A 12,754-nucleotide genomic window follows, 5' to 3' on the forward strand; every position below is an offset into this window, starting at 1 on the left:
AAAAAAAAAAAAAAAATGAAATGGCTTAAGATCTGGGAAACTAGTAAGACTACATCAAATAATCAATCTTCCTAAAGAAATCTATCATATAAAAAACCATCAGTACCTTGAACCTGTAGGATGATTATAGCAAGAGATTTGTTTATTCTAATTGATTTGCCAAATATAATAATTACTTACTTCTTTACAGTTTCTCCTGGGGAAAGAGAAGTAACCACTGAACTTCCAGGTTGTGATACATAAAAGAGTTGCTGTTCATTTTTGGTTGGAGCTATTTTACACTCATGTTCATGGCCCCAGATAACAAGATCAATGAAGTCATCCAAAAATTGCTCTGGAATGAAGTTAGTATTTCCATGTTTACTCCTATACAAAGATTTTAAAAAATAAATATAAACATCCAAAGCTATAGGAACACTTCATTTTAAGAAAAGATATACAGATCTTTCTTTCTCCATCCATTAAAGCCTTATTACAACTCTTATTTGTGCCAGAAACTATTCAAGGGATTAGGGGTGCAAAGATAATACCTAATTCCTGCCCTCAACAGGTTTACAAATTTGCAGGACACAGATAGGTAGGAGCCACAAAAGAGAAACCAGTCAGTTCCACACTGAGAGGTAAATTGCAAAAGGCTTTATAGAGGGCAAGTCAGAAAAGCATGAGCTTCATCTAGTGTGGCTGAGCAGAACGAATGCAGGGAAGAGCTGGAAGTGAAATCAGAAAAGCAGCAGCATGAGCTCTATCAATAGTGGAAACAGAGAAATTGATTTGATTATTCATAGAGGCAGAAAATGAAAGTGAGTGAAGTCTAAACTTTGTAGAATAAAAACAAATCTCTAAACATGCCCAGCCATTTTTTAACATGATTACTGAGAAGAATGGGAGTAAGAATTTCAGTCTTACCTGAGAGATGAGTTTTCAATATTAAATAAAATATTTTGTGAAGATTTGCAAACTCTGGTTTTATACCTAGATCAGCTGCTATTATTAAAAGATACGTGAAAACCCAAAGTGAGGAAAGGCAAGAAGTTTTCCCTAACACTGACTTTATAACTGGGAATTTAGTAAGGGTCCAAATACCTCAACCTAGCATTCAGTTAAGGCAAATCAACATTCATTCACTCAACAAATATTTCCTGTGGGTCCACTCTATGCCAGGTGTCCCAGGCCTCTTCTAGATACCAAAGACATAGCACGGAACAAAGTCCTTGCTAGTGTGGGAACATGCAGTAATACAATATGTACATGTGTGTGCATTACCCTGTCAGGTGGTGGTGGGTGCTGTAAAGAGAGATAGAGGGAGAAGTGACACAGAATGGGAATGCTACTAAGCTACTATGGTAGTTAGGATACGCTGCTCTGTCAGGTGACACATGAGCAGAGAACCGCAACAAGGGATTAAGCATACAAGGGAAGAAAGTTCTAGAAAGAGGGCTAAGTCCTCGGCAGAGTCCTAGAGCAGATGGGTGGCAGAGGTGGTGAAGTAGGAATGTATTCAGCGAGTTCAAGGACTGCAAGGAGAGGAGCATGGCAGAGCAGAAGAATGCAAGGAAGAGCTGAAAGTGATCAGACAAGCTGCAGGCTCCTGTAGCTAAGGATGTTTTTATATTAAAAAAAAAAAACACTTATTGGGGCGCCTGGGTGGTCAGTGGGTTAAGCCACTGCCTTCGGCTCGGGTCATGATCTCAGGGTCCTGGGATCGAGTCCCACATCGGGCTCTCTGCTCAGCGGGGAGCCTGCTTCCCTCTCTCTCTCTCTCTGCCTGCCTCTCTGTCTACTGTGATCTCTGTCTGTCAAATAAACAAATAAAATCTTAAAAAAAATAATAAAAAAACACTTATCTAGGGCATGACATAATCACAGTTACTGAAGAAACAGATAACTTGAATACTATATGATGTAACTGTGCTTTCACAGAACACTGACTCCTTCACAGAAGAGGGAACATTATACTGGTGGACTAACTCTGATTTGTGACTTAAAAGTTGACCAAACCAAACCAAACCAATCAAACAAAAAGTTGACCAAAACATTCTGATGGAAGTATTTTGTATGACAAGGTCCTCTTCTGCTTTGGAGTCTACTTTCTTTTTCAGCCACAGAAAGAAACCGGGAAATAAAGCAAAATGTAAAAGGCCCATGAGAAGCCACTCACTAGGACAAACCCTGTTTTTCGTAAGTCCATTGAAGCAATAAAAAAGTACGTAAGAATGCAGAGGGTGACAAATGAGTCCAACAGTGTTACAGAAGAACTGCATCATCACGTTGAAGGGGCTGGGGGAAAAGGAGCTGGCCTTTCGTGGCCTTTTGTGGTCAAAACACAAGTGGTGTTTTGACTACATATAGTAAGGCTAACTAAAATAACTTACATAAACACTATACACTCATTGACAAATTTGTTTCTCATGGGTAGAGGTCAGCAATTTTGAAATTACCTTATATGTCAACCAAGACTGAAAAAATTAAATATATTACAGATATTATGATCCAAGTTTCTAACTGTTAGAGAAAGAACTCCCAAATAAGAAAAGGGAGAAGACAAAAATGAACCCGATAGGGCTGGATTACAGTAAGTACAAACTCTTGCTTGTGTGTGTGTTTTTAATAGCTACAGATGTATATACATGGGTTAGGATATATATACACATATCCTCTACACTCTGATCACTGAGGGCTAAGAGAGTCCCAGCAGCAACAAGCACACCTGGGTCTCTAAACACTGTTCTCCAATAAAGACAATCAGGGATCCTTGGCAAAGTGGTTGATTCCAGGACTAGAGCCAAAAATACAGTATGTGCCTGGTGCACCTTGTGGTACCAGAAAAGTGAAGGACATGATCAAAAATAAATAAAATGGAAGAGGGCATGCTGAGAGGACAAAGAAGCTAAAATACAAGAACTCTCAGTGGTCAAAACTGGAATAATTTGAGCAACAACAACCAAAAAAAAACCCTGATAGTTTTGGATTATAACTCAAAGGATAAAATAAATATCCTTAAGTCCATACCAACATAAATAAATGAATAAATAAATGAGAGAGAAGAGACAAATCTTCCTTATAGAAGAATTTCAATTAATAAATGCAGAAAGAATGAGGGGAAATAAAAAAATAACAATTGCAACACCATAGTGTTCATTGCTGGAAATGAGATCCCCCACCAAATATTTCCCAAAATATTAATTACAAAATGGGAAAATGGGACCTTGACCCTGGTGCAACTTAGCATACACCACCTTCATCAAACTATGAGTGTTAACATCACCAGCAACTAGCCATTGTCATCATCTCACCCATTCCCATTCCTGATGCTGCCATTCCACCTCTCATTCTGACTCAAGTTCCTGGAATCACTTACGATTTTTCCTTCTGACTTTTCCCTACTTTGGGAAAGTAGAAAGGGTAGCAGAATTGGGAAGCCCGAAGCAAGAGAAAGAACAAACTCCCAGTGGTGCAAAATTATAGGGAGACTGCACTTATTAAAACTCTGGCCTGCTCCTCCTTCAAAACTCACTTTTGAGAGAATATATAAAACAGAGGGCTGCCTTGTCAGGCCTTCCTTTCACTGAGTGCTTAGTGGGTTTAAGTACCAGTATTTTATATTCAGTAAGTGTCTGTTCAATGAGTAATAAATATAATCAGGCCCAAATCCCAAATCAGGTAACTCTCAGGTCTGTCCTTTCCACATCACTTTCACTGCCATCATTTCACACTTTAAGTACAGTTATCACGGTACATCTTGCATCAAGTCTTCCTTCCTTTCAGTCGATCCTGAACCCTAACAACAGATCGAACATCTTCAAAATACTAACAAAAGACAACCGCTCTAACTATATCTAATGTATTCTAGAAAAATACCTGCCTATATGTACCAGGAGATGCATGTAAGAGTATTCATAACAAAAAGGCTGAAAAAAGCAAGAATCTGGAAATAATAGAAAACATTTACCAACACAAGAAAAACTGTAACTGTACAGATCAGTGGAAATTAATTATGCTTTTAAGCATCAGAATGTATGAATCTTAGTAATGTAATGTGGAACATAATAAGCCAGCTACACAAAATACACAGAAGGGTTCCAGTTGTATCAAAACTAAATAAAATACTCTTGACAGATAATTATGTGATTAAACAATAAAGAAAAGCAACAGACTGATTAAACAGAAATTAAAAACAGTGCTTCCCTCTGGGGTAAGCAGAAAGAAGGGGTTAGGGAAGCGCATGGGATAACACATTGTGAAGGCTCTACTTCTCTGCTGAATTCAAAAGTATCCAATTTTATAGTTATTCCTGCACCTTATTCATATGTCATAAACATTCTTTACAGATAAGAATGTATTGGAAACAATTTCAAAATGCAGTCACACAAAGCACATGGAAGTTTTGCATGATCCTACACTGTCAACTTTCAAAGAATAAGGAACATTTTACAGAAACACGAAAGCCTGGAAATAGAGATTTGAGGAATCTCAATACTGGACTCAAAAATTAAAAAACAAAAAACAAAAACACGAATACTTTCACCTGTTCTGATGAATCACAAATAAGTTAAACCAAGAGTTTTCATCTTCTTTTGGTCTCAACATTGTTACTTTTTTATTGACGAACATTCGATAGAGTCTTTCATCTGGAATGGACCCTGAAACAGACATTACTTTAAAACCGGTTTTTTACTTGGTTGAAAAATGAATGTTTTGCTTCTAACTTATGTGCTTCTCTAAGTATTTCATTTTCTTATCAGAGATATATTTGAAATCTGGAATCATTTACACACAAGTAGGTTCTGGGTTCTTGCATGACAGCTGTTGAGAAGATACTTGCATTTTAAAAATGTTTTCCAAGTCAGGCATACATACCTTCAAAATCTGGAAAACATGGAATGAAAATCTGAAATTTTCCATGAAAACTATTTCTATTTGAAGTTTTCTTAAATTCTCTTTTTTTTTTTAAGATTTTATTTATTTGACAGACAGAGATCACAAGTAGGCAGAGAGGCAGGCAGAGAAAGAGGAGGAAGCAGGCTCCCCGCTAAGAAAGCACAATGTGGGGCTCAATCCCAAGACCCAGAGATCATGACCTGAGCTGAAAGCAGAGGCCTTAACCCACTGAGCCACCCAGGCGCCCCAAGTTTTCTTAAATTCTTATTAAAATTTCCAATAATGTTGTTTTTCACTACCCCTTTATTATACATACTTTCCCTCTAGTATACACATTGTAACAGATACGTTAAAAAGGACGAGGTAAAAAAATAAATGTACTTAAAAAAATATTTTTTTTCAAGATTTTATTTATTTATTTGACCAATATCACAAAAGGGCAGAGAGGTAGGCAGATAGAAGAGAGAGAAGAGGAAGCAGGCTCCCTGCTGAGCAGAGAGCCTGATGTGGGGCTCGATCCCAGGACCTTGAGATCATGACCTGAGCCGAAGGCAGAGGCTTTAACCCACTGAGCCACCCAGGTGCCCCCCAAATAATATTCTTATATTCTGTTTTTAAATAAAGATACTCTGCTTTTTAATAACATAATGACTTTTAAATAATTCTTCCTATACCCCAAAGGATCACCTTAGACTAGTGGAGAAGGCCAACAAAAACAACTAAACAAACAAATTACACTTTTAATATAAAAGGGAAAAAGGATACTAAGAGGGCAAATATCAGTGAGGGGACAGTTGCTACTTTGTGCACTCATTAGGGAAGGCCTTGGGGGGAAAAAGCCAATAACACAGAAGCTAAGAACCTGAAAATATCTAACTTCTTTAAAAGAAATTTCTAGAGTGTGACCAATAAAATGGATACTGGAATACAGAACATATAAACTGGAAACAAAAAAGTCAAGGCATACAAAGTCCAGGGCATTAGGTTATCTACTTAGGTGTTAAAGTCTTGAGAATGCTGATAAAACTTGAAGATAGGTAGGTGAAAAATTTGAGAAGGAAGCGCCGGGCAGGTTAGCCAATTAGCCTTAAGGGGGCAAGATGTTTGCAGACAGTAAAGGACATGGCAAGCAGGGAGAAGGGGAATTCCCAGCCCACCCATTCCCCACTGCTCCTGCCCTAAACTCTGTAAGAAACCTGAGAGAGGCAGAGAAGCATGGGGGACACAGAACCTTAGGGACCAGTTTCCCTGCAGGTTGGGAAGTAGAGATACCATGCAGAGAAGAAACATGGTATGAGGGACTTCATTAACTGTAGAGAGAAGGGCTAGGGTGAGAAAGTGGCGTGGGGACAGAGTCCAGTTAAGGAAAACAGAACAGGATGAAATGAGAGTTTGGGAAAAAATGGATGACCTGAGCAATGCAACAGGTGGTCCTAAGGCATAATGGGATCTGTCTCAGTCTGAATGTGGGAGTATCACCCATTTTCTGCAGATACAATCCCTAGCACTGCAGTGATTAAAATACCAGTTAGCATCATTTTTTTTTAATTTTTAAATTTTTTTATAAACATATAATGTATTATTAGCCCCAGGGGTACAGGTTTACACACTTCACAGCACTCACCATATCACATACCCTCCTAAATGTCCATAACTCTGCCACCCTCTCTTAGCATCATTTTAAAACGTGTATTTCACTCCTTGCTCTACCACTTAGGAAATCAGACTTTGATCTCATTTTCCTTATCTCTAAAATATAGATAACCATGGTATTTTTCTACTTTCTAGAAATTATGAAAACTGGACAAAGACTGTAGACTCCCTAGGGTAAGAATTTAAATAAACCCCCATTGTAATTATTCTTTTAAAAACATACAATGAAGGGGGCACCTGGGTGGCTCAGTGGGTTAAAGCCTCTGCCTTCGCCTCAGGTCATGATCCCAGGGTCCTGGGATTGAGTACTACATTGGGCTCTCGGCTCAGCAGGGAGCCAGCTTCCTCCTCACTCTCTGCCTGTATCTCTGCCTACTTGTGATCTCTGTCTGTCAAATAAATAAATAAAAATCTTAAAAAAAAAAAAAAAACCATACAAAGAGGGACACCTGGGTGGCTCAGTGGGTTAAGCATCTGCCTTCACCTCAGGTCATGATCCCAGGGTCCTGGGATGGAGCCCTGTGTTGGGCTCCCTGCTCAGTGGGGAGCCTGCTTCTTCCTCTCCTGCTCCCCCTGGCTGTGTTCTCTCTCTGTTAAATAAAATCTTAAAAGATATACATCTATATCTATAGGTATAGATATATATGCACATAAAGAGACTTGAATGAAGTAAACAAGGTCTTCTAAGGCTATTATACTAAAATCACTCAAAGATATAAAAACTATGTTAAGGGGGCACCTGGGTGGCTTAGTTGGTTAAGCTTTTGCTTTCAGCTCGGGTTGTGATCCCAGGCTGCTGGGATCCAGCCCCGTATGGGCTCCCTGCTTTTCAGAGAGCCTATTTCTCCCTTTCCCTCCACTGCTCCCCTGCTTGTGTGTTCTCTGTCAAAAATATAAATAAAATATCTTTAAAAAAAAAAAAAGACTGGGCGCCTGGATGGCTCAGTGGGTAAAGCCTCTGCCTTCGGCTCGGGTCATGATCCCAGGGTCCTGGGATTGAGCCCCACGTCGGGCTCTCTGCTTGGCAGGGATCCTGCTTTCCCCCCACCTCTCTGCCTGCCTCTCTGCCTACCTGTGATCTCCATCTGTCAAATAAATAAATAAAATCTTTAAAAAAAAAAAAAGACTATGTTAGGGCTACAGTGTGAAATTTTTTCCTAATTTCTCTCAGGGTACTTTACAGTTGATTTAACATGGAATGTAATTTTTAAAATCATATACAATAAAAATAGTAAAGCTATTACATTATCAAGTATCAAGCTGAACTTAGTCCAAGGAGGACTCAACAAATAGACTTGGAATGTACTCTAAAAATATTCTTTCATTTCTTTGTTCATATGGAATCAAGCCTAGCAAATAGATTTTTACCTACTGGACACTAAATAAATTGAAGATAGCCAAGCTGATAAAAGCACATATTCAGCATTACAGATGATAGCTCTGGACTAGCAATGTTGTAACAAAAATATAACACACTAGCCACTAACACAGGCCAATTATGTAATTCTAAATTTTCTACTAACTACATTAAAACAAATAAAAAGAAACAGGTGAAATGAATTTTAATTTATTTTACTTAATCCACGAGATTAATAAGGCATTTTACGTTTTTTTCCACATCTTTGAAATCAGCTGTGATTTTATATTTACAGCATAACTCTATTCAGACCAGCTGCATTTCAAGTGCTCAATATCTACATGAGGCTGGTAGTTACTATACTAGACAGTGAAACTTTAGACATTTCAAAGACGTCCAAGATACCAAAATGCAGTGTTTCTAATTACTGTGTAAGTCTAACATTCAGGATTCTATATCTGAGTCTAAAAGAAAGGAAAAAAATCAACAGAAATTAAAGGAATTTTTTTTTTTCCTCGATACGGCTCTTAGAAGTATTATCAAGGGCTAATGGTCCTTATTAAATACTAAAAAATTTCAACCAAAACCTTCTATCATTTTTTATAGTCACTCATCAGGAATAGATCTGCCTCACTTTTTTTCCCAAACAGCAATAAAGTTAATTCCAGAATTTGATTTCAGTTGCTGTTTAAGTAACTATTTACTGACATAAATGATAAAATAAAACCATCTTACCTAAGCCATAAAGAGCAATTTTTGTGCTTCCTTTTTGGAGCAAAACTGGACTAATGTCAATCTTCTCCACAGACACTGAACGTCCAAAGTGATTTACAAATCCAGCACAACTTAAAATATCCAGGGCACAGAGCGCATCTGCCTATGCAAAATATTTTCAAAGAATATGAATGTGTATCCAAAACCAAATAATCTACAAATCATATTATTACCTATTAAAGTACATTCCATATACTAACTAAAACATAGATTAGGATAGTGCCAAAACAAAATTATAACAGTAGAAGTATTTACTACCTTTCTTCATTTACAAATGACCTACTGTGACTGGAACCACATGCTAAATACAAAGTTAGCATTTCATCAAAACTTATGATGTGGGCGGGGGGGGACTTATGATTTGGGGCACCTGGGTGGCTCAGTCAGTGAAGTATCTGTCTTTAGCTCAGGTCATGATCCCAGTGTCCGGGGATGGAGCCCCACATCAGGCTCCCTGCCCAGCGGGCAGTCTGCTTCTCCCTCTGCCCCTCCTCCTGTTCCTGCTCACTTGCTCTCTCTCAAATAAATAAATAAATAAAATCTTAAGGAAAAAAAAAAACTTATGATGTCTTGGCCACCAAAAATAAAAACCAGGGGCGCCTGGGTAGCTCAGCTGGTTAAATGTTCCACTCTTGGGGCGCCTGGGTGGCTCAGTGGGTTAAGCCGCTGCCTTCGGCTCAGGTCATGATCTCAGAGTCCTGGGATCAAGTCCTGCATCGGGCTCTCTGCTCAGCAGGGAGCCTGCTTCCTTCTCTCTCTCTCTCTCTGCCTGCCTCTCAGTGTACTTGTGATTTCTCTCTGTCAAATAAATAAATAAAATCTTTAAAAAAAAAAAAAAATGTTCCACTCTTGATCTCAGCTCAGGTCTCGATCTCAGAGGCTGAGTTCAAGTCTCTCATTAAAAAATAAATCAATTAAAAAAAGCCAGCCCTGAAATAAGCATTTTGTAATAAAAGCAGACCTCTTAAGCCATGGAGGAAAAAACTAGATTAACTAATAATCTATGATATTAATGATCAGATGAAGCAAAAATATTTTTAGTGTAGGACCTCTATTACTGCTTCCCTATCAAACAGACAATAAAATGAACTAATTTAGATTTAAAACTGTTGAGAAATCATTTCCTACAGGTAAGATTTTGAGATAAGGGACATAAAAACACCAGGTAAACTATGAAGCTTTATACAAATGTTAGGTATTTATTCCTGCTCCTGGTTACTTATTGTCAACCTCAGCACTAATGAAATAAAAGCATACCGCACACACCAATTATTACTACAGATTTTAAAAAATTATCTAAAAAGCAGTATAAAAGCTTATATGAATGATACAAAGTCAATTTGACTTTCTGACTCAATTTGACTAAAAATTTCTGGGAAGGACAAGAATGCTTTCCACAAACTAAATTGACAAATTGTAAGAACCCAATAATTACCCCTGTGGGATCATCATGATTGCCATGAATACTAAACACTGGAATCGAAATGTTGAGATTGTCATCTTGGTAGTTCACCCATGGAAACCTTTAAAAAATAGAAAAGTTAATGTTTCTATGAACACAAAAGCTATTTTCCCCCTTTAAAAAATTAATGTAATTATGGGCAAATTGGATGATAGAAGTTGGCCATATAAGTGCCACTGGTTTGGCACTTTAAAGAAATAAAATGACAGGTAAGAATTCATGTCAATTCAAGTTTGAAGCATCTGAAAGTACTACACTTTTAAAAAAAAAAAAAAAGTTTTATTTATTTATTTGACAGATCACAAGTAGGCAGAGAGAGAGGGAGGAAGCAGGCTTCTCACTGAGCAGAGAGCTCAAAGTACTACACTATAAAGAAAACACTGCAATATATGGTATTTGTGAGTTATATGAAAGATAGGCAGGTATACCTAACTACTGGAAAGTAAAGAGACCTGAAGAATTTTGAAAGCCTTTGTAGGTTATTTGTGGAAGGGGGAGGGAAGGAAACACATGCACTTCGGAAACCAAGATTTAAAACTCCAGGCCTGGAGCGCCTGGGTGGCTCAGTGGGTTAAACCCTCTGCCTTTGGCTCAGGTCATGATCCCAGGGTCCTGGGATCGAGGCCCGCATGGGGCTCTCTGCTCTGTGGGGAGCCTGCTAACTCCTCTCTCTCTCTCTGCCTGCCTCTCTGCCTACTTGTGATCTCTTTCTGTAAAATAAATAAATAAAATCTTTAAAAAAATAAAATAAAACTCCAGGCCTATCACTTACTATCTGTGCAATTTACAAACCTCCCACCCACTTCTGCCCAGTCATCCAGCTCCTCTTCTCAGAGGCAAATACAATTAACAACTTCTAGTGTATATATGCTATATATAGTATCTTACATCTTCATTAGCAAATAAATGTACTTCTTCTTACACAAATGGTAGCACAATATAGGTTTCTGTACCCTGCTTTTTCATTTAATGTTTTAGAAACCATTCTGTATTAGTCATAAAGAGCTTCCTTGTGCTTTCTTTGGGGGGACAGTACTTCAATTGAATGGGCTATCATAATGTGTTTAAGTAGTTACTTAACCAATGGACATTTAGAGTATTTCCATTTTTTTTTACTTTACAAATAATGCTATACTGGGTAATCTTGTACAAAGTTGCCCTTGTGCAAGTGTAAGAAAACATCTAGAAAGGAGTTAGGTCAAAGGATGAGCAAGCATTTGTACATTTGGAAATTCTACCAATTTCCCTCCATAGAAGTTGCACAAATTTACACATAATATAACAGCAATGCATGAGACACAACTTTTTCCCTTTATTCTATCAGCTTTTAAATGGATAACCATGATTCTAAACCCTAGCGGGATGTTACAATCACCTAGGAATCTTTTAAGATCTAACAATGCTGATGACACATTCAGACAGTAATTGACCTGGAGACTGTCATCAGTATCTTTTTTAATATTTCTATGCAACTACAATGTACACCCAGAACTGCAAAATCACTGATCTATGCCATACTGACAGGAGAAAAACATCTCAGTAGAGCTTAATTTTATATCTTTATTATGAATGAATTCCATTTTGTATTTTTCATATTCTTATGTTTAAATGTCACTTCTTTTGCGAACTCAATCTGTATTCTTTACCTATGTTTTTATCAACTCTTGAATTTTTTAAATAGATTTGAAATAGCTATTTACCTACTGGGGAAATGAGACCTTAATTTGCAATGAACTGCAAAAATTCTTCGTAGTTGAACTCTTGACTTTTCATTTTGTCTCAGAAAGTTTCTGTCCTGCACAAATTTCACTTTTATGGCTTCTCAGTTTGTATTGTACACAGAAAACCCTTTTCTGAATCTAAATTTTAAAACCACGTCCAATAGTTTCTTCTAATACTTTTGTTGAATAATCCATATTTTTCCTGCAAATACAAGATACCCCCTTCACCAAATACAAAATTCCTACATGTACTGAGGCTACTTATGGAGCTCTACACTCTTTCACTTATCTGCCTATCAAGTCATGAGGCATATCACATTTTTAATTACTGAAGCATTGCACTTTTTCCAGTTTTATCATGAAATAATTGACATATAACAATGTATAACTTTAAGGAATACAATATATTGTTTAAAACACATATACTCCAAAATCACCACTACAGCTAACACTTGCATCATCTCACATTTTTTTGTGACAAGAACATCTGAAATCTACTCTTAGCAACTTTCAAGTATAAAATATTACCAACTACCATCACTATGTTGCACATTGGAGTCACTTTATAACTTGAAGTTTATACTGTTTGACCAACATCTTCGCTTTTCCCTCAAGTCCTGGCCCTGGTTAAGCACCATTCTAGTCTGAGTTCAGCTTTATCAGATTCCATATGCTAAAGAAATCGACACAGTATTTTTCTTTGTCTGACTTATTTCACAGTGTAATGCCCTCAAGGTCCATCCATGTTACAAATGGCAAGATGTCCTTCTTTCTCAGAGCTGAATTAATATTTCATGTTCATATATACATGGCACATCATCTTAATCCATCTTTATCCATTCATCCAACTAACAGGCCCTTATGTTCTTTCCATATCTGGATACAATGGATAATGCTACAATAAACACA

The 12,754-nt window shown here is 37.5% G+C and overlaps 1 protein-coding gene across 6 annotated transcripts in view; it reads right to left on the bottom strand.

The window, feature by feature from the left end:
- MRE11 (MRE11 homolog, double strand break repair nuclease) overlaps positions 1-12,754 on the bottom strand; it is a 76,878-nt gene that overhangs the window by 50,749 nt on the left and 13,375 nt on the right. For all 6 annotated transcript variants that reach the window (XM_059412957.1, XM_059412939.1, XM_059412922.1 and 3 more), the window contains 4 exons: positions 10,098-10,185; positions 8,624-8,765; positions 4,526-4,640; positions 181-366 (listed from right to left, as the gene is read on the bottom strand). In XM_059412957.1, coding sequence (XP_059268940.1) covers positions 181-366; positions 4,526-4,640; positions 8,624-8,765; positions 10,098-10,185 — 531 coding nt within the window. The remainder of the gene's footprint in view (positions 1-180; positions 367-4,525; positions 4,641-8,623; positions 8,766-10,097; positions 10,186-12,754) is intronic.

The sequence above is a fragment of the Mustela nigripes genome, chromosome 1 (assembly GCF_022355385.1).
Source record: "Mustela nigripes isolate SB6536 chromosome 1, MUSNIG.SB6536, whole genome shotgun sequence".
NCBI classification, from domain to species: domain Eukaryota; kingdom Metazoa; phylum Chordata; class Mammalia; order Carnivora; family Mustelidae; genus Mustela; species Mustela nigripes.